Below are 24729 nucleotides of genomic sequence, written 5' to 3' on the forward strand. Positions count from 1 at the left end.
CACTGACCCACCCCTCCACACCCCCAATCACCCACTGACCCACCCTCCACACACCCCAATCACCCACTGACCCACCCCTCCACACCCCCAATCACCCACCGACCCACCCCTCCACACCCCCAATCACCCACCGACCCACCCCTCCACACCCCCAATCACCCACCGACCCACCCCTCCAAACCCCCAATCACCCACCGACCCACCCCTCCACACCCCCAATCACTCACTGACCCACCCCTCCACACCCCCAATCACCCACCGACCCACCCCTCCACACCCCCAATCACCCACCGACCCACCCCTCCACACCCCCAATCACCCACCGACCCACCCCTCCAAACCCCCAATCACCCACCGACCCACCCCTCCACACCCCCAATCACTCACTGACCCACCCCTCCACACCCCCAATCACCCACTGACCCACCCCTCCACACCCCCAATCACTCACTGACCCACCCCTCCACACCCCCAATCACCCACCGACCCACCCCTCCACACCCCCAGTCACCCACTGACCCACCCCTCCACACCCCCAATCACCCACTGACCCACCCCTCCACTCCTGCAACCACCACTGCTTTATAATTTCTCATTATCAGTCTGTGTGTGTAAGCTATTTTATGTATTTATATTAATTGTGTTTTATTATTATTGTGTCTTTTGTGCTGGATTTGATCCGGAGTAACATTTATTGCATTCTCCTTTACACTTGAGGGCTGGAAATCATATTAACCACTCTTGAATCTTGAAGAGGCAACATACCAGGAGCGGACGTGGAGTAAAGGTCAACCCGTGGGTTCAAGAACGACCTCCATGACGGAAATGAAATCTGTAGGGAAGTGGGGAGAGAGTAGGGGAGCGGATCCAGCTGGCCCGCTCTTACAAAAGGCCGACACGGTCTTCACGGGCCGAATGGCCTTCTTCTGCGGTGTTAAAACGCTTTGTGATTCTGTCGGGGAAAATGAGGGAATTAGATTAACCATCAACGCCCATTTCCAGCAAATAAACACTGAGAGGTTTCGGAGATTTGCAGACCAAATGATGTAGAACACCCTTCCTTGTTTACTTGTTAATCCCCCTTCCCCACTCACCCACCCCGATGTCCAAGCGAACACAGTCAGTCGGCGGATGCGTAAAAGGGGGCGGAGAGGAACGGAGGGAGGCAGAGAGTAGAGCCGAATCGACAGTTCAGCACCAGGGACAGCGACCGGGCGCAGTGCATGTGAGCGGCCGGCGGGTTTCCCTCCATCTCTCTCGTCACAATCTCATTTTTCTCACCTTTCTCGCTCCCTGGTGATGTTAGTGTGTACTCAGTGTCTTCATTTTGCCCTCTCCAGACTTCCTTCTGGGGCTCCCGGGGAGGGTTCAGGGTCTCAATGGATCTGATCTCCAAGCCAAAGTGAGGGGAAGGAGTCGGTGTTTTCCAGGGGGCCCCGAACCAGGCCTGAAACCCATCGCACAGCCCGGACCGGGTGTAAGGGTTAACGTGGGAGATGCGATTGATGGCTCTGGGCCTGTACTCGCTGGAGTTTAAAAGAATGGGGGGCGGGGAGGAGGAATCTAATTAAAACAAAATCGAATATTGACATCGTAAATAGAATGGATGTGGAGAGAATGTTTCCTATAGTGGGGGAGTCTAGGGCCAGAGGACACAGATAGAGTGGATGTGGAGAGGATGTTTCCTACAGTGGGGGAGTCTAGGACCAGAGGACACAGATAGAGTGGATGTGGAGAGAATGTTTCCTATAGTGGGGGAGTCTAGGACCAGAGGGCACAGATAGAGTGGATGTGGAGAGGATGTTTCCTATAGTGGGGGAGTCTAGGACCAGAGGGCACAGATAGAGTGGATGTGGAGAGGATGTTTCCTATAGTGGGGGAGTCTAGGACCAGAGGGCACAGATAGAGTGGATGTGGAGAGGATGTTTCCTATAGTGGGGTGAGTCTGGGACCAGAGGACACAGATAGAGTGGATGTGGAGAGGATGTTTCCTATAGTGAGGGAGTCTAGGACCAGAGGGCACAGATAGAGTGGATGTGGAGAGGATGTTTCCTATAGTGGGGGAGTCTAGGACCAGAGGGCTCAGATAGAGTGGATGTGGAGAGGATGTTTCTGATATTGGGGGAGTCTCGGACCAGAGGACACAGCCTCAGAATAGGGGGAGGTCCAGTTAGAACGGAGATGAGGAGGAATTTCTTTAGCCAGAGGGTGGTGAATCTGTGGAATTCATTGCCACAGACGGCTGTGGAGGCCAATTCATTGAGTATGTTTAAAGCGGAGGTTGATATGTTATGGGTTAGTCAGGGTGTCAAACGTTACGGGGTGATGACTGGAGCATGGGGTTGAGAGGGTTAATAAATCAGCCGCGATGAATGGCGAACAGACTTTTGATGTTTTTCTTCCTATTTTCCTTTTTGCCTGCTTTTGCATCATTTAAGAGAGGATGGTCTGGATCATCCCTGATGATGGATTCCTATGACAACGCTCCATGTCGATGTGCTCGATGTTGGGGATGTCTTTGCCTGTGATGGACTGGGTCGTATCCACGACCTTTTGTTCGCCTTTTCTGTTCCTGGGCAGTGAAGTTTCCATCCCAGGCCCTCACGCAACGAGCCAGGATCGCCTCCTCCGTGCGTCTGTCGAAGATTTTCCGAAGTTTTAAAAGACATGCTGAATCTGAACAAGCTTCCAGGAAACGAGAGGGAATATTGTGCCTGCTCTTCCAAGGCAGACTTGTGATACGTCTTGGAGGCCTCTGATGGTCCGTTAGTGTCCCTCCAGTGCTCAGGGTCAGCACACATCTGTCTCGAAAAAAAGCCAGATCAGTACGATATGGACAGCGAGCTGCTGCCCGTATAGCGGGCTCCCCGTCTCCACACAGCTGATGGACCCAAAGGAACGACAGAGACCCGATACAGTTTGGCACCGGCAGCATCGTCAGAGTTACCAGTCGGCGTTGAGCTCAATGCCGGACTCCAGCACCAGATTTTTCCCTCGGGGTTCACTCCCGACTCCTTCCCCATGATTGGGTACAGCCGCAAGGCAGCGGGAGGTTTGAGATCAGAGTTTTCCTTCTCCTTGATGAGCTGCCGACAGCGGCTGACGAGCCCCGTCTGCCCGGAACGACTGGCTGTAAGGTGCCAGTAACCCGCCTTTGCCCCTTCTCCTGTCAGTAGAAACGGTTCTACCGGGCTTAGTAGCTAAACCACACGTGAAGGGCAGGATCTAGACTCGGTTCTCAGTGACTGCTTGAGATGCACGGCATTGGGAGCATTGAATAGATAGTGAGGGCTTGTCCCCACTCCCACCCCAGGCTTTAACAACCGTAATGAACCTCCGATATGATAACACTTGGAATTTAAAACACTGACCCTCCCCAACTCTGATCTCCTGAGGAGGACCAGCTCATGGGCCTCGGCTTCTTCCTCCTGCAGTCAGTAACCAGCTCTTTGGTTTTGCTGATATTTGGTGAGCAAGTTATCCTCACACACCCATCAGCTCCCCGACCCCCCAACCCCCTTCCCTTTCTCCTACGATCCACTCTCCTCTCCTGTCAGATTCCTTCTTCTACAGCCCTCTACCTTTCCCACCTGTCACCTCCCAGCTTCTCAGTTCATTACTCCTCCTCCACCCACCTTCCCCCCTCACCTAGTCTCACCTGTCACCTGTCCGCTTGTCCTCCTCCCCCGCCCCCACCCACCTTCCACCCTCACCTTCCCCCTCACCGAGTCTCACCTGTCACTTGTCAGCTTGTACTCCTCCCCTGCCCCCACCCACCTTTCCCCTCACCTGGTCTCACCTGTCACCTTGTCATCCTCCCCCTCCGTCACCCAACTTCCCCTCACCTGGTCTCACCTGTCACTTGTCAGCTTGTCTTCCTCCCCCGCCCCCAACCACCTTCCCCCCTCACCGAGTCTCACCTGTCACCTGTCACCTTGTCCTCCTCACCCTCCCCCACCCAACTTCCCCTCACCAGGTCTCACCTGTCACCTCTCAGCTTCTCACTTCATTACTCCTCCCACTCACACACCTTCCCCCCTCACCTGGTCTCATCTGTCAGCTTGTCCTCCTCCCCTCCCCCCACACACGCACCTTCCCCCTTACCTGGTCTCACCTGTCACCTGTCAGCTTGTCCTCCTCACCCAACCACCCACCCACCTTCCCCCTCACCTGGTCTCACCTGAGCGCCTATCCTCCTCACCCAACCACGCAACCACCTGGCGATTCGATTCCCCAAGCCCGGCCCAGCCGGCTGCTCGTACGATCATCCACCACCTGTCCCCATGGTTTCACGTGACCCTGATCGGTGGGGGGGGGGGGAGGCTAAGCAGGTGCTACACCTTGGCCCAGGGTGACCTGCAGGCTGGCGGAGGGTAGAGCGCCACACACCTCCTCTGGCTGGGACGTGTCTCCACCCCGCCACCGTTGGGACTTTATAGAAATGTTTAAAATGATGGGAGCCACAGATAGGATTAATTCCGCCGCGGACGGTCCCAAGCCCGGCTGCAGGAGGAGGAGCGTCGAACACGGGGCGAGCAAGTCCATTCCGTAATGCCTAGAGCCACAGTAAAGCCAACAGAAGCTCCAAAGGCCTCATGGCCGGGAGATACAACAAGAAGGTGGGCTACGCCGGGGAGAAGTCTGAAAGACGAGCCCAGGGCAGGGGACTTGACGAGACTGCTGGGATCAGCAGGGAGGGTGCTGCGGTCAGCAGCGACCAGATGGGCCGAAAGGCCTGTAGCTCTGCGGTACTGGTCTGTGACAGTGACTGACCATCACACAAATCCCCCACCGACTCCCCGTGGTAAACCCCACCCCGCCGGGTCGTGCCCTCATCTCACCGGTGAGGAGGTATAGGAGCCTGAAGACACACACTCAATGATTCAGGGACAGCCTCTGCCGTCAGGTTTCTGAATGGACAGTGAGCCCCTGAACACTACCTCAATATCATTTTTGCTCTCTATTTGCACTACTTAAGTTATTTTTTTAAAAATATATTTTTCTTGTAATTTACAGTTCTTTATTCAGGCAGGCAGAATCTATGGAAATGAATACACAGTCGCTGTTTCAGCGCCAGCCCATCTGGTCCCAGTGACTTCTCTATCTTCAGACTTTTCAACTTCACAAGCACCTCCTCCTTAGTAATAGCAATGATGCTTACTTCTGCCCCCTGACACTTTCACATTTCTGGCATTCTGCTAGTGTCTTCCAGAGAGTAGACTGACGTAGGGTACTTATTAATTTCCTCCTCGATTTCTTTGTCCCCCAATACAACCTCTGCAGCATCATCTTCCAACAGTCCAAAATCCGCTTTCATCTCTCATTAACTCCGTATTTATCTGGAAAAACTTTTTATATCCTCTTTTATTGGCTGCATACCTTCATCTTTTCTCTATTTATGGCTTTTATTTATTTGTCTTCCGTTGGTTTTTTAACCCCTTACCTTCCCACCAATTTTTGTTATGCGTGGCCAAGTGGTTAAGGCGTCGGTCTGGTGATCTGAAGGTCCTGAGTTCGAGCCTCGGCTGAGGCAGCGTGTTGTGTCCTTGAGCAAGCCGCTTAACCACACATTGCTCTGCGACGACACCGGTGCCAAGCTGTATGGGTCCTAATGCTCTTCCCTTGGACAACATCGGTGTCGTGGAGAGGGGAGACTTGCAGCATGGGCTTCCATACAACCTTGCCCAGGCCTGCGCCCTGGAAACCTTCCAAGGCACAAATCCATGGTCTCACGAGACTAACGGATGCCGATACACACTCCTTTTACTCCACTGTAATACTGATACATGTCATGTTAGCTTCTCCTTCTCAAACTGCAGCGTAAATTCTATCATATTATGATCACTGCCTCTTAAGAGTTCTTTTACCTTAAGCTTGCTAATCAAATCAGGGTCGTTACAAAACACCCAATCCAGAACTGACATTCCCCTTCTGGGCTCAACCACCAGCTGCTCTAAAAAGCCATCTCCTAACCATTCTACAAAGTCCTTCTCTTGGGATCCGACACCAACTGAACTTTCTCAATCTACCTGCACATTGAAATCCCCCACGATTTTCGCAGCTTTGACCTTAACACAACATATGACAAATAAACCACGCAAACGTTTAATCAATCACCAGAAACTACTTTATTTAAGGCCGGCAGAATCCCAAGAAGCAAGTCATAATTTGTAGGCTAATGGCGTTTATGTCTTCTGAAGTTTATCACAACTGGGTGAGAAGAGGTCGGTTAAACGATTGCCTCCTTCACCTCCTGACGAGACTCAACGACTTGTCCATCAACGAGTGTTTCAGTTATAGTGATGACCTTCTTTTTGGTAATCACCTCCGGTTCTGTCAGAAATAAATGAGGAAACGGTTACAAGATAGGCATCGAACATCGGACGGTGCGGCACAGGACTGAGTTGGCCTCTTGAACATCAAAGAGGTTACCGATGCAGAGAGCTGAAAGCCATCGGGGAGATCAGAAGACTCAACCACTCACTGTAGCCCACATTGCACCAGAACAGCTGACTCCCAGACACCTGAGGAACCACCTTGGGAGGAGACAAGAACATCAGAAACAGGAGCAGGAGTCGGCCATTCGGCCCGTCGAGCCTGCTCCACCATTCAATAAGATCATGGCTGATCTGGCCTTGGACTCATCTCCACCTACCTGCCTTTTCCCCAGAACCCTTAATTCCCCTACTATGCAAAAAATCCCATCCAACCTCATCTTAAATATATTGACTGAGGTAGCTTCCACTGCTACATTGGGAACAGAATTCCACAAATTACACCACTCTGGAAAAAACAGATCCTCCTCATCTCCATCCCAAACCTACTCCACTGAATCTTGAGGCTGTGGCCCCTAGTTCTAGTCTCACCCACCAGTGGAAACAACTTTCCAGCCTCTACCTGATGTATCCTTTTCAGAATTTTATACCTTTCTATAAGATCTCCTCTCGTCCTCCTGAATTCCAGCGAGAACTGTCCCAGGCAACTCAATATCTCCTCATAGTCTAAGCCCCCCGCCCTACACTTATCTCCGGAATCAACCTGGTGAACCTCCTCTGTACCGTCTCCAAAGCCAGTATATCCTTCCTCAATATGGAGACCAGAACTGCACGCAGTACTCCAGGTGCGGCCTCAGCAGTACCCTGTACAGTTGCAGCGTAACCTCCCTGCTCTTAAATTCAATTTAAGATATCGTAAGGTCATCTTACTCGACACGAGGAACATTAGGGTGGGATGGCAGCAGAGCGGTCAGCATAAAACAATTACACCGCCAATGGTCACCCATCGTACCCCAGTTTCAAAGCTCACCACTGCCTATAAGGAGCATGTATGTTTTCCCCGTGGCCTGTGAGAGTTAAGGAACATCCTCTCCGCATCTACTCTGTGTCCTCTGGCCCTAGACCCCCCCCCCCACAATAGGAAACATCCTCTCCACATCCACTCTGTGTCCTCTGGTCCTAGACTCCCCCACTATACAAAACATCCTCTCCACATCCACTCTATCTGTGTCCTCTGGTCCTAGACTCCCCCACTATAGGAAACATCCTCTCCACATCCACTCTATCTGTTTCCTCTGGTCCTAGACTGTCCCCACTATAGGAAACATCCTCTCCACATCCACTCTGTGTCCTCTGGTCCTAGACCCCCCCACTATAGGAAACATCCTCTCCACATCCACGCCATCTGTGTCCTCTGGTCCTAGACTCCCCCACTATAGAAAACATCCTCTCCACATCCGCTCAACACAGGGGAAAGTTCTGTCAAACTCAGACAGGGACACGCCTGCCCGAGTCAGGTGATGTCATCTCTGGCGGACCGGGCGGGTGAGATCCAGCGGCCAGGAAGGAAGTTCTGCAACGCACGGTGGAGAGCTAAAGGCGTGACGCGGCACAGGAGACGTCACGGTCGTCCACAGCCACCAGGGAAGTCCCCGGTTTGTGACGCTTGTTCGTACCGCTGGACCCGGAATGCCGAGCCCCATTGCAACGGCTTTTCCGACTTTAAAATCTCTCCCGCCCGGGATCTCCTGTCATCGTTCGGAAACGATCGAGGACGACCACGGGTGAGCAAAGAATCCGTACTTACCCTTGATCGTTTCTATGGTTTGGATCTCAGTGGAGTAGCTGTTGGAGATAGACAGAACAACAATCAGACACCAAGAAAAAGCAACTGGTCAATTAAACTGGTCATAGTGCAGAGGTTGGTGTGTAACACTACTCCGGTGCCAGCGACCCAGGTTCAATCCCCCCCCCCAACCCCCCGGTGGCCGCACGGGCTCCCCGCTTCCCCCCGCATTACAGCGACATAGAACACAGAACATTCCGGCACTGTCGGAACTTTACCCTACTCTCCCTCCTGGTCTTGTCAGTCAGGGCGTCAAAGGTAACGGGGAGAACGGAGTTGAGCGGGATCATAAATCAGCCACGATTGAGCGGGGGGGAGCAGACTCGATGGGCTGAATGGCCTAATTTTGCTCCTGTGGGCTTCTGGTCCTGAACTTGGTGAAAGCACGTTGATGACGGGCTGGATTGGAGTTCGAAGCTGTGCCTGGGACGGACAGCTTCCCGCTGCGAAAGGCTGGTTTCGGGCCAGCCTCTCGGGGAACCGCTGGCCAGCGGCCCGCCTGCAGCGAGAGGGCCAGAGACAGGTGTTCCCTCCGGCCGCGCGGGTTTGCTCCCGCGGACGGGTCAGGGTTGCCACGTCACGGGCAGGCATTGCTGGCGCCAGAAGCGCGGCGAGACTTCCGGGTTGTCCCCAGCACATTCGCGACGCAAGCGACACTTTTCACCGTATGTACTGCGGTTCTGATGTGCTGCTGACCGGTATCAGCTCCTGCGCTGTACCGGTCTGGGTTCTTTGTTCTGTGGGGATGGGAGAGGTCTGAGAGAGGTTACTGCAGAGATGAGAAGCTGGGGCTCCAGTCGGAGGAGTCGAGGTGGTCCCCGCACATCAGTCCCCACGTCCTTCTGCAGATGCGCTGCAGAGAGCAGCCGAGCAAACTGCATCAGAAACTGGACAGCGGTGGTCAGGGGGGGCTCGACAACGGGGGCTCAAAACTGACCCACAGACCCTCCGTCACGGACACAGACACAGAAAGGGGCCGGTAACTCCATGAAGGATCCCACCCACCCTGCTCACGGACTGTCTGTCCCACTCCTGTCAGGGAGGAGGCTACGTAGCATCCACACCAGGACCACCAGACTCGAAAGTAGTTAACTTCCCCAAGCTGTCAGGCCGGTCCCCACCCCTCACCAGCACTACACCCACATCACCTCGTGTCACTTCACGCACCTACAGGCCAAGCTACGTATGAAACACTTCCCATTGTTTTTTTTTGTGCTTCTTGTGTAATTTCAAATACTGCATCAGCTGTGCAGAGGGGGAAGGGTTAGGTTAACCGCAGAGTAGGTTAAAAGTTTGGCACAATACCGTGGGTCAGAGGGTCTACACTCTGCTCCGCTCGACCACGCTCCCTGCCTCACCTGATGTCCTCTCCTTCCAGCAGGCGACGGTACGTGGCGATCTCCATCTCCAGCCGGGTTTTGATGTCCAGCAGCTGTGCGTACTCTTGGCACTGCCTCCGTGAGTCGGCCCGGATCTGGTCCAGATCGGCCTCCCGCTGGCACAGCAGGTCCTGGAGGTGGTAGAGCTGCTCAGCGTAGCGCACTTCGATGTTCTGGAGGTTCTCTTCCAAGGATGATTTCTGTGTTGAGAGGTTGAAGGTTTAGAGGAGGCAGAGCGGACGCGACACCGGCTCCGCGGGAGATCGAACTCAAGGTGTCTTAGCGGTGGATTAGTTTTGACACTGGCTTAGCAGGAGGTTGCATTCAACACCGGAATAGCGGAAGATTGGATTCAACTTTGGCTCAACAGGAGATTGAATTCGAAGTTAGGTTTAGCAGGAGACTGGTTTTGACATTGGCTTTAGAGGGAGAGCCAGGGTGTGCTATAAATTAGATACTTTTCTTACTAGAGATCTGTTGTGTTGGCACGTGGCCAAGTGGTTCAGGCGCTCGTCCAGTGATCTGAAGGTCGTGAGTTCGAGCCCTGGCTGAGGCAGCGTGTTGTGTCCTTGAGCAAGGCACTTAACCACACATTGCTCTGCGACGACACTGGTGCCAAGCTGTATGGGTCCTAATGCCCTTCCCTTGGACAACATCGGTGTCGTGGAGAGGGGAGACTTGCAGCATGGGCAACTGCCGGTCTTCCATACAACCTTGCCCAGGCCTGCGCCCTGGAAACCTTGGCGGTTGACACCAAGACAGCAGACGTTACGGACAGTGAGGAGGGCGATAAAAGTTTGCGGGGACATTGGTCCAGCTGGGAAACTGGGCTCAGAACGTCAGACGGAATTGAATGCAGACTGGGGTGAAGTGTTGCACATTGGGTGGACCAACCAGGGTAGGGCCTACACCGTGAGCGTGGGACGGGCAGCCAGTGGAAGTGGTTGATGGGGGCGGGGGGGGTTGATTTTTAATTTGGGAAGGCCATGGAGAGCTATGGTCTGGATGTGGGACAGGAGAGTCAACATGGAGTAGACGGGCCGAGTGGCCTGTTTCTGTCCCGCGGTGCTCTACGACGGCACAGGCCAACGTGGGGTGAACACCTCGCGGTCACTCACCACACTCAGCATCGTCTGGAGGTCGATCTCCGTGGTCTGCAGGACGCGCCTGTGCTCGTTCAGCTGTTGTTTCTCCGTGTCCACCGTCCGGGTGGTGGTCACCACGGTCTGCTGGAGGGAGGCCGACTGCAAAGAAACGCCCGGCGTTAGCGGTCCGGAGGGACGGAAGCCCGGCGAGCTGCCGCCACCCGGGGCGTCGCGGTTACAGTGGTGACATCACAGGCTCCGCGCGTTCCGCAGTTCGGAGGTCAATGTTAGTCCGTGCGATCTCCCCCACGGACCGCGTGGGTTTCCTCCGGGAGTTCTGTCCCCTCCCACAGTCCAAAACTGTGCGGCTGAGTAGGTCAATTGGTCAATGTAAATTGTCCTGTGATGGGGTTAGTGTTAAACACGTGGGTTGCATTGGGCTGGAAGGGATGAATTCAACAGATTCACCATTCTCTGGCTAAAGAAATTCCCTCCCATTTCTGTATTAAATGGACGTCCCTCTATTCTGAGGATGCGCCCACTGGTCCTAGACTTCCCCACTATAGGAAACATCCTCTCCACATCTACTCTATCTGTGTCCTCTGGTCCTAGACGCCCCAACTATAGGAAACACCCTCTCCACATCCACTCTATCTGTGTCCTCTGGTCCTAAACTCTCCCACTATAGGAAACACCCTCTCCACATCCACTCTATATCCTCTGGTACTAGACTCCCCACTATAGGAAACATCCTCTCCACATCCACTCTATATGTGTCCTCTGGTTCTAGACTCCACCACTATAGGAAACATCCTCTCCACATCCACTCTACCTGTGCCCTCTGGTCCTAGACTCCCTCCACTATAGGAAACATCCTCTCCACATCCACTGTATCTGTGTCTCTGGTCCAACACTCGCCCACCATTGGAAACATCCTCTCTACATCCACTCTATCTGTGTCCTCTGATCCTAGACTCCCCCGCTATAGGAAACATCCTCTCCACATCCACTCTATCTGTGCCCTCTGGTCCTAGATTTCCCACACTATAGGAAACATTCTCTCCACATCCACTCTATCTGTGTCCTCTGGTCCAACACTCCCCCACTATAGGAAACATCCTCTCCACATCCATTCTATCTGTGCCCTCAGGTCCTAGATTTCCCACACTATAGGAAACATCCTCTCCACATCCACTCAATCTGTGCCCTTTGGTCCTAGACTCCCCCACTATACGAAACATCCTCTTAACATCCACTTTATCTGTGCCCTCTGGTCCTAGACTCCCCCAGTGTAGGAAACATCCTCTCCACATCCATTCTATCTTGACCTTTCAATATTTCATACGGTTTCAATGAGATCCCTTCTGATATCAAGGCAGTACAGGCCAAAGCCATGAAAAGCTCTTCATACGTTAACCCCTTCATTCCTGGGATCTTTCTTGTGAATCTTCTTTGAACCCTCTCCAATGTCAGCCCATCCTTCCTTGGATAAGGGACCCCAAACTGCTCACAATACACTGGAAGCCTTCCAAGGCACAGATCCATGGTCTCACGAAACTGACGGATGTTGGAAATCCTGAGTCTCACACACAAACACACACACACACACACACACACACACACACACACACACACACACACACACACGGTTGTAAGAACTCAGAAGGTCAGGCAGCGTCTATGGAGAGGAATAAACAGTCGACCTGTTAAGGCGAGACCCCTCGTCAGGACTGGAAAGGAGGGGGGAAGAAGCCAGGGTAAAAAGGTGGGGGGAGTGGAAGCAGGACAAGTTGGCAGGTGACAGGTGAAATCAGGTGAGCAGGAAGGTGGATGAAGGAGAGACGACGAAGAAGGAATCTGGTAGGAGACGGGAGTGGAGGATGGGAGAAAGGGAAGGAGGGAGGGGAGACCAGGGATTCTCACTAATACAAGGGATTCCACAGAACACACACACACACACAAAATGCTGGAGGAACTCAGCAGGTCAGGCAGGATAGACGGAGCAGAGTCACCGGTCGATGTTTTAGGCCTCAGGGCTCAATAGTTACTTCGGTTGCAGACGTTGGTTGTAGAGAAATGGGAGAACGGGGCATCCCAGTGGCATAATGATTCATGTAATAATAGATTGCTTATCTTCCTAATTTTATTCAAAACTGTGTTGAGAGGGATTATTTTGCAGACTTCTACCATACACACAAGATTTTCAATTACCCCAGACGTCAGAGGTTACGGGGAGGAGGCAGGGGAAAGGGGCCAAGGCGAAACATCATTCAGTCATGTTCGAATGGCGGAGCAGACTGAATGGGCCGAATGGCCCAACTCTGCTCCTGTGGTCTTATCGGGCGGAGCGTCGGTGTAGAGGTCAGCGCAGTCCCTTCACAGCGCTCAGAGATCACGGATCGGAGGTTTTTGGTTCCCGTCTCTGTTGGTACGTTCTCCCCGAGACCGCGGGGGTTTTCTGCGGTTTCCTCTCGCATACTACAGGCGTACGGGTCAGGGTTAGTGTGTTGTGTGAAACCGCTGTTGGTACCTGAAGTGGCTTCACACACAAGAACGGCCCTCACTGATCTGATTTGACGGATACGACGCCTTCACACTGGTTTCTCAATGTCCGCTTGATCAAAATCAAAATGCCCCACCTCCGACCACCATCTCTCTCTCCCCCACTTACCTGTTCCCTGAACCAGTCCTCCGCCTCCTTCTTGTTCTTGGCTGCCAAGATTTCGTATTTCTCCCTCATTTCCTCCAGGACCTTGGTCAGATCCGTCCCCGGGGCGGCGTCCACGTCCACAGTCACGTTGCCGCGCAGACGGCTGCGCAGAGATTTCAGCTCCTGACACAGCGGGAAAACAGATATTTTCAGCAAATCATTCCTGATTCTACAGTGACCGGAGAGAGCATTCTAACTGGCCCCCCTTCCCTCCCCTTCTACTCCCCACTCTGGTCTCCTGCCTCTTCTCCTCACCTGCCCATCACCTCCCCCTGGTACCAGCCCTTCACCTTTCCTCCCCACCTGCCTTCACCTATCACCTTCTCGCTATCCTCTTTCTCCTCCACCCCCTCCACCTCTTTTCATTCTGGCGACTCCCCCCATCCATCCGAGTTCTGATGAACGGTCTCAGCCTGTGTTCCCTCTAAGCTGTGTGTGCGTGTGTGCGCGCACACGTTTTTCAACCGGCGCGCAAAGCAAATTAATGTTCCCACAAATGGTCAGTTACGTAAAATAATGTAATAATTAATAATTATACTTATTGAAAATAATCTTTTAGCTGACTGTCTCTGGTAACTAGTTAGTCAGTTTTTCAAATACCACTAATTTACATCACCTCACCTTTCCTGTTCCGGTTTGTACAGGGGCATCACGGCGGGCAGTGTCCATATCGTACAGTTTACAAAGATCTGTTACAAATCCTGTCGGTAGCTCACTAAGTTTTTATTGAAAAGGATCAGACAAATGACCCTGTGGCTTAATACTGTCACAAGAAATTGATAAACATCACATAAACATCCCATACAAAGTAGCTTTACAGGTTTTAAGCGATGTCTTAGACGAACTGGCTGCGCTGTGCAGGATTCTGCAAAAGAGTGGCCTGACGCCGAATGATTCCCTTCATTTTGCGCGAGGCAAGATTTACAAGACAAGAAAGCAGTATCTGGGAGACAATTGCGAGGGGATCCAGGAGAGCCCCTATTAACTGTTTGAAGAGAGACAGAGAGAGACATTCATCATTGATGGTTTGTTTTGAAAAGAGAGAGAGACGAAGATTAGCAGTTGGACTGTCACTTTAAGGCATTGGAAGTAACTCTGGATTTCTGCTGAGTTTGGAGTTAGAGACAGCACCGAGCAGCTCGAAGGTTGCTATGGTGACCAAAGACAGATTGTTGATGTTACTTTCAAGGACATGTTGCCTGTTGGTGCATTTCTTTACAGACAAAGGAGGGAGGGACTCTTTGAATGACAGGTGATGCTCAGCTGGTGGGATAAATGGGAGGTCAGATGATACAGACCTCAGGACACATGATCTGGACACTGAATGAGCATGGTTGTGCCCGCGGAGAAAGTGGGTTTTGGAGGATCGATCAGGTAGATCGATTCTAAATTGCTATTCCAACGTAGGAGAAGGGGTTGATTGGTGGGGAGTTGTCTATGTGTCCACCCTCGCCTGGGTGATAGCTCCACCACAGGAAAACCGGTCCCCCTGGTTAAGGTCACAGTCGGTGGCTTGTAAAGGATTTCGGAGGACGACGAGAAGATCGACGACATCAGCTCACCTAAAGACTCAACTCAGTCTCTCTCTCTCTCTCCATCACTACTTGACTAAATACCACGGACTGAACTGAACTGAACTTTACTCAACATCATAAGACTGTATCTTTTTACCTCTAGACTTAAAGAAGCTTGGTTTTTTCATACATATATATTCCACACTTGCTTTTATATATAATCATTGCTAACCCGTGTGATTTACCTACATTACTGTATTGCGTAGTTACTAATAAATATTATTAGTTGTTAACAAAGTGTTTTCCATCTCCGCTGTTTTCTTAACCCCTGTCACGGGGTACGTGACACAATGTTTCGTGGAGTGACAAAGTTTTGCTAAGCCAACAGTGTGAAGAAAACGTCGCAGTGGATACAAGTTCGCTGTTGACTTTTATAAATAGTCTTTGTGTTCATTTAGAAAAAAGGTTTCCTGAACATGAGGTACAAGAATGGTCAGCTTTTGATTTCTCCGCAATTGCAGCTTGTGACTTCGCACTTGGCGATGAACAAGTTGATGCCTTATGTCTAAAGTATCATGATTTTCTAGCTGAAAATACTGTAATAGTTAGACAGTTTAATGATTTCAAATTTTCCGTGCAAGAAAAAAAATTAAATCCAAACTGATTTCAAACTTTTCTCAAATGGTTGGCATGTGTACTTCAAAATGAACAGTTTTGTGACCTTGCACAGTTGATGGACATTAGGGGTAACCTTTCTTGTGTCTAGTGCGGACTGTGAGCGAGGTTTTAGCCTAACGAATCAACTCAAAAACAACCTGAATGTGATTTGGATATGTTAATGAGAATCAAAAGCTTTCAATTGGATGGAAGTTCTATTAGTCTAGGTAGAGTTTACAAAGAGTGGGTAAATGCCAAAGACAGGAGAGAGAAAAAATAACTGTGACTTAAATATGTATGTTATTTTGTTGTTATTCTGTGTAGTTTTATGTCAAATATTTTGTCAACCTACATAGACTGTTCCATGTGTGCTTTCAGTGCGCACATACTTTTGTCAGAGGAAAAACATTTGCACAATATAATATTTTTGCGCACACTGACTACTGAAAATTAGAGGGACCATTGGACTCAGCCTGAAAGGTTTCAACTGTTTATCCGTCTCCATAGATGCTGCCTGACCTGCTGAGTTCCTCCAGATGAGTGAGTGAGTGAGTGAGTGTTCCTCTGGATTTCCTGCACCTGCAGAATCTGTTGTGTTGAAGATCCTTGCTTCATCTGTCCTTTTTGTTTTGGACAGGTACGAGGATCAGGAAGTTTTCAAAGGATATCAGTAATTGGGACTGGATGAGATGGGCACTGCGCTCAGTAAGGGCACTTTGGGTAGAATGGCCGTTCTCCATGGTATACTTTTCGCATACTCTACAAGTCTTTACCTCTGAAAGTTATCAGATTCCTCCTTTTTCAGCCTTTTACCTTTCCTACCGATCACATCCCAGCTTCTCACTTCATCCACCCACCTTCCCCCTCATCTGGTTCCGCCTGTCACCTGTCAGCTTGTCCTCCTCCCCTCCCCCACCCACCTACCTTCCCCCCTCACCTGGTTCCACCTGTCACCTGTCAGTTTGTCCTCCTCCCCCTCCCCCGCACCTGGTCTCACTTGTCACCTGTCAGCTTGTCCTCCTCCCCTCTCCCACCCACCCACCTTACCCGTCACCTGGTCTCACCTGTCACCTGTCAGCTTGTCCTCCTCCCCCTCCCTCACCCACCCAACTTCCCCCACACCTGGTCTTACCTGTCACCTGTCAGCTTGTCCTCCTCCACCTCCCATCCACCTTCCCCCTCACCTGGTCTCGCCTGTCACCTGTAGCTTGTACTCCTCCCCTCCCACGCCCACCCACCTTCCCCCTCACCTGGTCTCACCTATCACTTGTCAGCATGTAATCTTCCCCTCTCCCACCCACCCACCTTCCCCCTCACCTGGTCTCACCTGTTACCTGTCAGCTTGTCCTCCTTCCCCTCCTCCATATTCTGGCTTTGGACCCCTTCTTTCCCAGACCTGGTGAAGTGTCTCGGGCCAAAACATCGACTGTTTTATTCCCCTCCATAGATGCTGCCTGACCTGCTGAGTTCCTCCAGTAATTTGTGTGTGTATTCCTATAGTGGGGGAGTCTAGGACCAGAGGACACAGATAGAGTAGATGTGGAGAGGATGTTTCCTATAATGGGGGAGTCTAGGACCAGAGGACACAGACAGAGTGGATGTGGAGAGGATATTTCCTATAGTGGGGGGGGGTCTAGAATCAGAGGGTACAGCCTCAAACTAGAGGGACATCCATTTAGAACGGAGACGAGCAGGAATTTCTTTAGCCAGAGGCTGGTGGATTGTGAAATTCATTGCCACAGGTGGCTGTGGAGGCCAAGTCACTGGGTGTATTTAAAGCGGAGATATTTAAATATTCTTGATTAGTCAGTGTGTCTTGATTAGTCAGAGTGTCAAAGGTTACGAGGAGAAGGCAGGAGAATGGGGTTGACAAGGATAGTAAATCAGGCGTGATGAAATGGTGGAACAGGATTAATTGGCTGAATGGCCTAGTTGCCCCTGTGTCTTATCGGACAGGGATGGGAAGAAAGATTTCTTGGGTGTGCAGGGAAACCTATTCGGAAATCTGCCCTCGAGAGAGTGGACTGAATCCACCCTCAATGTGGCCTCATTCCTACCGAGCCTCATGCTCCTGTCCTCAGGGGTGGTCTTTCACCAGAGTGGTCGCAGCCAGCAGCCGGCTCAACCCCGGACACTCCCCCCCCCCCCCGAGTTCGTATCACCATCTGGTTTGGCCTGTCCCGTCACTCACCTCCTCGTGGTTCTTCTTCACGTACATCTGCTCCTCCTTCATCACTTGGATCTGGGACTCCAGGTCGGACCGGGTGATCGTCAGCTCGTCGAGGACTTTACGCAGGCCGCTGATGTCCATCTCCACCCCGCGCCTGATCGCCAGCTCCGATTCGTACCTGCAGGGTGAACGTAGACCTTAGAACATAGAACAGTACAGGCCCTTCGGCCCTCAATGTTGCGCCGACCCTTAAACCCTGCCTCCCATATAACCCTCCCCTCCTTAAATTTCTCCTTATACCTGTACAGTAGAGAAAGAGCGGTTTCATCGCGGCCACCTCCAATCACGGTCCGCTCTTTCTGAGCGTCCGTGATCTGTCCCGTCCCTCCCAGCCATTGGCTGTCTTTGCAGGCAGCTGGCACAGGGCCGGAACTTACCTCTGACCAATCAAACTGAGATATTTTTATTAGGAACAGTGTGGGGAATTGTACGTTTGGGCACTTTGGCAGAATGAGTAAAAGTGTGGACTATTTTCTCCACAGGGAGAAAAAAAGTCAAAACTTTGAGGTGCAAAGGGACCTTGTGTGGGATTCCCTCAAGGTCAACTTGTAGGTTGAGTCAATGGTGAGAAACACACACACACACACACACACACACACTTACACACACACACACACACACACACACACACACACACAAACACACACACACAAACACACACACACACACAAACACATACACACAAACAAACACACACACACACAAACACACACACACACACACACACACAGTGCTGGAGGAACTCGGCAGGTCAGGCAGCAAATTGCGGAAATGAGTAAACAGTCGACGTTTCGGGCCGAGACCCCTCCTCAGAGAATCGAGCTCGTCACATCAGCTCCCGGTTCTATTATATTTCAGTAACGCAGGAGTGTCTGTAGGGGGGGGGTGGTCCAGGGAGAGGTGGCACCTCTGGAGAAGGGGCTTGTCGCGTCCATTCCAGGAGCGGATCGCCCACCTGCGGTCCCCGCCGACACCCAGCTCCCACCTGCGGCTCCAAGTCGCTGCTTGCGCGCCGCTTCGGCGGGCGGGGTGGAACGAGGGAGGGGAGGGTAGCCGCGGGCCTCACACCCGGTGAGACGGGGACGTGCCGCCCCGGCGTGCACGGTCAGCTCCGGCGGACCGGGCGGGTGAGATCCTGCGGCCAGAAAGGCGGCTTTGCAACGCTCCGTGGAGAGCGACGGGCGTGACGAGACGCAGAAGAGCGTCACGGTCGTCCACCGCAACCAAGGGAGAGCCCAGTCTGTGACGCCTGTTCATAACCACTGGACCCGGAGTCCTGAGGCCGAGAGAGAGCGGAACTCCCCCAGTGGGTTAAAAACTCTCCAGCGTAGGTTTGCTGTCAGCGATGGGCAGCCGCCAATGCAGACAGGAGCAAGAGTGGCGAACTTGGAAGGTATAATGGAGGGTGAATGGCCGGATTCTTAGCTGCGTGGGGGATCAGAGGGATATTGGGGCTCACGTCCATCGATGTCTCAAAGCCGCCGCGCAAGTTAGTTGGGTTGTTACGAACCCGTATAGCGTGTTGGCCATTGTTAGTGTTATAGGGAACGAGGCGAACCCAAACGCAGGACACAGGCACGGAGATTGAGTGAGGATGCAGACGCGGGCGTGAGCGTTGAACGGCAAAAGGAGGGAGTGCAGGAAAGCAGAAGGCATGCAGAACTTCTCTTGACACGGAGCGGAGAAAGGGGAGCGGCAGAAAAAACTCTTAGCACGGAGCGACGGAGTTACACGGGTAAACCTCGGTACTGAAGTAAATCTTAGAAAACTTATCTTGACACGGAGAGACTGGGGTTCACAGGTTAAACTCCGAACTGAAGCAAAACTTAGAACACACAGTCCTAAGCGACCGGGAACGTTAATTACCACACTGGCTAAACCAACGATCTGGCAACTAGTGGGTGCGAGGTCGGTGTTTTTATGCCGCAGGTCTTAATGAAAACCAGGTGTGCCGCCATCAAAGGAAATTAGGAGAAAATAGGGAATTTAAATGGGGTCGGAACCGTGGCGCATTCAAAGGGAATTATATACAATAGACAATAGGTGCAGGAGTAGGCCATTCGGCCCTTCGAGCCAGCACCGCCATTCACTGTGATCATGGCTGATCATCCACAATCAGTATCCAGTTCCTGCCTTATCCCCATAACCTTTGATTCCCCTATCTTTAAGAGCTCTATCCACCTCTTTCTTGAAAGCATCCAGAGAGTTGGCCTCCACGGCCTTCTGGGGCAGAGCATTCCATTTATCCACTACTCTCTGGGTGAAAAAGTTTTTCCTCAACTCCGTTCTAAATGGCCTACCCCTTATTCTTAAACTGTGGCCTATGGTTCTGGACTCACCCATCAGCGGGAACATGCTTCCTGCCTCCAGCGTGTCCAATCCCTTAATAATCTTAGGTGTTTCAATCAGATCCCCTCTCAGCCTTCTAAATTCCAGAGTATACAAGCCCAGTCGCTCCAATCTTTCAACCTATGACAGTCCCACCATCCCGGGAATTAACCTCGTGAACCTACACTGCACTCCCTCAATAGCTAGAATGTCCTTCCTCAAATTTGGAGACCAGCACTCCAGGTGTGGTCTCACCAGGGCCCTGTACAGCTGCAGAAGGACCTCTTTGTTCCTATACTCAATTCCCCTTGTTATGAAGGCCAGCATGCCATTAGCTTTCTTCACTGCCTGCTGTACTTGCATGCTTGCTTTCAGTGACTGATGTACAAGATTAGGAGAAACTGGGGAATTAGCGGTCGGGACCATGACAGTTGGTCATATGGAATACGGTGCTGGGAAGCGTACGGCCATGAAGTTCGGTAGAAGGAATAAAGGCGTGGACTGTTTCCTACATTCAAACCGGCGAGTGGCGAAGGGACCTGGAGGGCTCACTGGAGGTGAACTTGCAGGTTGAGTCAGTGGGGGCGGGGGCAGATGCAACGTGAGCATCCGTTTCGGGAAGACCAGGACACAACAGCCAGGACTGATGAGGCGTTGTTCACGCCGCACTTGGAGTACCGTGGGCCGCTTTGAGCTCCTCAACTACAACCACAACCTTGTCGTTGGGGTCGGAGACTGTGTCTGCCTCTCTGACCCCCCCCACCCCCACCCCCCACAGCTTATTGGAGGGCGTCAGGGTTTCACGCTTTGATTCTTGGTTAGGGTCACCCATGCCAAACAGGTCAAAGGGTAGAGGCCAGACTAAGAGTGGTCCACTGGGATTGGGGATGGGTTGGGTTCAGCTCAGAGCTAACAGCCCTGACCGGTCAAACTAAACTGTGACGGAAACAGCGGTGAAGAATCCTTCTACAGCTGAGTGAGACGGCATTCCCGAGCCTCCACCCGGGGCTTGCCTGGCTGACAGCGGTGAGAACCGAGCGACTGACACGATGACGGAAGCCCTGAAATCCGCCGGAGACGGGCACATTCATCGCGGCGCGAAACGCCGGCGGCGTCACTACGAAGTCTCTACGAAGCAGAGTGTTGGTGTTGGGGAGAGTCCAGAGGAGGTTCGTGAGAGCGAATGTACTGTACGATGTTATCCCTGTTTATGTTGCCGTGGCGGACCTGTGGGAGAAAACGGTAATGTGTACCCGGTGTGTTATCGTCACCTGTAGGAGGAGAGAGTGTAAAGTTTTGCTTGCCGTCCACACAGGTCGTTTCGTTACAACGCTGCTTCGAGGTAGAGCAAGGGAACACAATATCAGAACGCAGAATGAAGTGTCACAGTTGCAGGGAGAGTGCAGTGCAGGCAGGCGGTGAGCTGCGAGGCCACAACGCGGTGGACCGTGAGGTCAGGAGACCAGTGTATTGTACTAGGGGTCCGCTCAATGGTTTTGTCACAGCGGGGCTGACGCTGCCCTCGGGCCCGGTGGCCCCTTCTTTCCGGCTTTTCTCTCTTCTGTCTGGTGGGAGGGGAGAGTGGCATCGATGATTCACCGAGTGCCGACAGAGTCCACGGAACGAGGGGGAAGATCACCTGAAGTGCAGGTAGCTCACTCACAAAACACCGGAGGGACTCGGCAGGTCGGGCAGCATCTATGGGGGCGAATAAACAGCCGGCGTTTCGGGCCGAGACCCTTCATCAGGACTGGAAAGGGGGGGGGGAGGGATAATCGTGAATGAGAAGGAGGGGGGAGGGAGAGGAGGACATGCTGGAAGGTGATTGGTGAAGCCAGGTGGGTGGGGACGGGGGGGCGATGAAATGGGCAGTTGGGAGGTGAGGGGAGGAAAAGGCAAAGGGCCGGAGAAGAAGGAATCTGACAGCAGAGGAGGGTGGACCGTGGGAGAAAGGGAGTGAGAAGGGGCTCCAGGGGGAGGTGATGGGCCGGCGAGGAGGCGAGGTAAGAGCCGTGAGTGCGGAACTGAAGAAGAGGGAAGGGGGAGGTGAAGAAAATGGCCAGAAATTGGAGAAATTGATGTTCATGCCATCAGGCTGGAGGCTCACTGGACTGACTATGAGGTGTTGCTCCTCCAAACTGAGGGTGGCCTCATCGTGGCAGAAGACGGGGGCCGTGGACCAGCACCTAGGAATGGGAATGGGGCAGTTGAGGGGGAAAATCGGGAGAGATCGATGTCCACGCCATCCCTCCCCGCAGTGTGGTCACTGACAAGGGGACAGCCAGATGGCCCCAGTCAGCCGCTCAAGAGAGATTTGGCGAGGGCGCGGGTGCCGCCCGCAAGGTGTCCGAAACCTGCCCACCGACTCACTTGGTTCTGAAATCGTCTGCGGCCAGTTTCGCGTTGTCGATCTGCAGTAGGACCTTGGCGTTGGCCAGCGAGACGGCGTTGATCTGGAAAACACAAAGACAATTCACTTGTTTCTGAACCGTGGGTTACATGAATTCAGCCCTGTTTGACAAACTTACTGGAGTTATTTGAGGATATAATGAGCACAGCGGATAGAGGGGAACAGCTGGACCGTATTTTCGTGGATTTCAGAAGGCGTTCGATGAGTTGATGTATAAAAGACTTACCCATAAGATAAGGATGCATAGAGTTGGGGGGGGGGGTTGATTTATTAGCGTGGATAGAGGATTGGTTAACTAATAGAAAGCAGAGAGTCGAGTTACATGGATGTTACTCTGGCTGGTAATCAGTGGTGAGAGGTGTGCCACAGGGGTCGGTTCTGGGCCGGCAACTGTTCACGATACACATTAACGATCTGGAAGAGGGGACCGAGTGTAGTGTATCTAAGTTTGCTGATGATACTAAAATTAGTGGAAAAGCAAATTGAGCAGAGGATATGGAGAGTCTGCAGAGAGCTACAGATAGGTTAGGTGAGTGGGCAAGGGTCTGGCAGATGGAGTATAATATTGGTAAATGCGAGGTCATCCATTTTGGAAGGAAAATGGAAGATCAGATTATTATTTAAATGGTAAAAGATTGTAGCATGCTGCTGTGCAGAGGGACTTGGGAGTTTGTGCATGAATCACAAAAAGTTGGTTTGCAGGTGCAGCCGGCTGTCAAGATAGCAAATGAAAGGTTGGCTTTCATTGTGAGAGGGATTGAATTTAGGAGCAGGGAGGTTATGCTGCAACTGTCCAGGGTACCGGTGAGGCCACACCTGGAGCACTGTGTGCAGTTCTGTTCTCCTTACTTGAGGAAGGATATACTGGCTTTGGAGACGGTGCAGAGGAGGTTCACCAGGTTGATTCCAGAGATGAGGGGGTTAGACTGTGAGGAGAGATTGAGTCGCCTGGGATTGTACTCACTGGAATTCAGAAGAATGAGAGGATATCTTATAGAAACATATAAAATTATGAAAGGGACAGATAAGATAGAGGCAGGAAAGTTGTTTCCACTGGTAGGTGAGACGAGAACTAGGGAACATTGCCTCAAGATTCAGGAGAGTAGATTCAGGACGGAGATGAGGAGGAACTGCTTTTCCCAGGGAGTGGTGAATCTGTGGAATTCTCTGCCCAGTGAAACAGTGGAGGCTACCTCAGTAAATATATCTAAGACAAGGCTGGATAGATTTTTGCATAGTAGGGGAATTAAGGGTTGTGGAGAAAAGGCAGGTGGGTGGAGATGAGTCCATGGTCAGATCAGTCATGATCTTATTGACTAACGGAGCAGGCTCGACGGGCCGGATGGCCGACTCCCGCTCCTAGTTCCTTATGTTCTATACTCCCTCGCTATTTTGTTCTTTTTTCGCGCTACTTACTTAATTTAATTTAATTATATGTACTTATTGTAATTGATAGATTAAAAAATTATGTTTGCAAAGTTTCTTTGCCGCAAGGCAGCAAGGTTCACGACGTGGACCAATGATATTGAACCCGGGTTTGAATGGCGAGTTCGGAGATTGACTGACCTGGGCTCGGAGGTCCTGAATGGTCTTCCAGTAGGCGCCCAGGTCTTTGGTGGTGGTGGGAGCCCTCTTCTCGTAGTACTCCCGGATCTGGAGCTCCAGCTGGCTGTTGGACTTCTCCAGGGCGCGCACCTTCGCCAGGTAAGTGGCCAGGCGGTCGTTCAGGATCTGCATAGTCAACTTCTCGTTGATGGCGAACGGCTCCAGCATAGCCAAGCCGTAGCCGCCGGAGTGGAACCCCCCGCTGTAGCCGCCCGAGTAGAACCCGCCGCTGTAGCCGCCCGAGTGGAACCCCCCGCTGTAGCCGCCGCCTTTGACCGAGCCATAGCCGGAGGTGGAGATGCGGCTGTGCCGGGTCGAGGCGTTGTGGACGCTGATGGCGCGCCGGGGTCTGACCGAGCCGCCCGCCACGCTGGTCCTCACCACGCGGGACGAGCCGCCCAGGATCACGGAGCCGGACTTGCGCCTGCCTGCCGCGTAGCTTTGGCTCGAAAACGAAGAGAAGGACATTGTCGACACGGATGGGAGTCTCAGTACTCGGGAACACGAGTGGTGCCCGGACCAAGGGACCGGTGAACTTTAAGTACAAGATCTCCGGTGGGCGGTTCGGGAAGCTCCGCTGGGCTTCAGAATGCGAACAGTCCGGTTTGAGACGACGAGGAGGGAATCGGGAGCGATGCCAGAATTTCCCCATTGTTCCGTCCGGTAGAGCGACATACCAAGGAGCATTGA

The 24729-nt window shown here is 52.3% G+C and overlaps 1 protein-coding gene and 1 non-coding gene across 2 annotated transcripts; one reads left to right on the forward strand and one right to left on the reverse strand.

The window, feature by feature from the left end:
- The first annotated feature begins 5464 nt into the window (after positions 1-5464).
- trnat-ggu (transfer RNA threonine (anticodon GGU)) lies at positions 5465-5533 on the forward strand. The gene has a single exon. It is a non-coding gene; the product is annotated as a tRNA-Thr (tRNA).
- A 696-nt stretch (positions 5534-6229) lies between these two features.
- On the reverse strand, positions 6230-24507 carry LOC140191866 (keratin, type I cytoskeletal 19-like). The gene is made up of 8 exons (XM_072249664.1): positions 24001-24507; positions 22395-22477; positions 17658-17814; positions 13257-13418; positions 10619-10744; positions 9480-9700; positions 8083-8120; positions 6230-6333 (listed from the first exon to the last, which is right to left on the reverse strand). Exons 1-8 carry the CDS (start codon positions 24505-24507, stop codon positions 6230-6232), a joined length of 1398 nt encoding a protein of 465 aa, XP_072105765.1.
- Positions 24508-24729: the final 222 nt, after the last annotated feature.

The sequence above is a fragment of the Mobula birostris genome, chromosome X (assembly GCF_030028105.1).
Source record: "Mobula birostris isolate sMobBir1 chromosome X, sMobBir1.hap1, whole genome shotgun sequence".
NCBI classification, from domain to species: Eukaryota; Metazoa; Chordata; class Chondrichthyes; order Myliobatiformes; family Myliobatidae; genus Mobula; species Mobula birostris.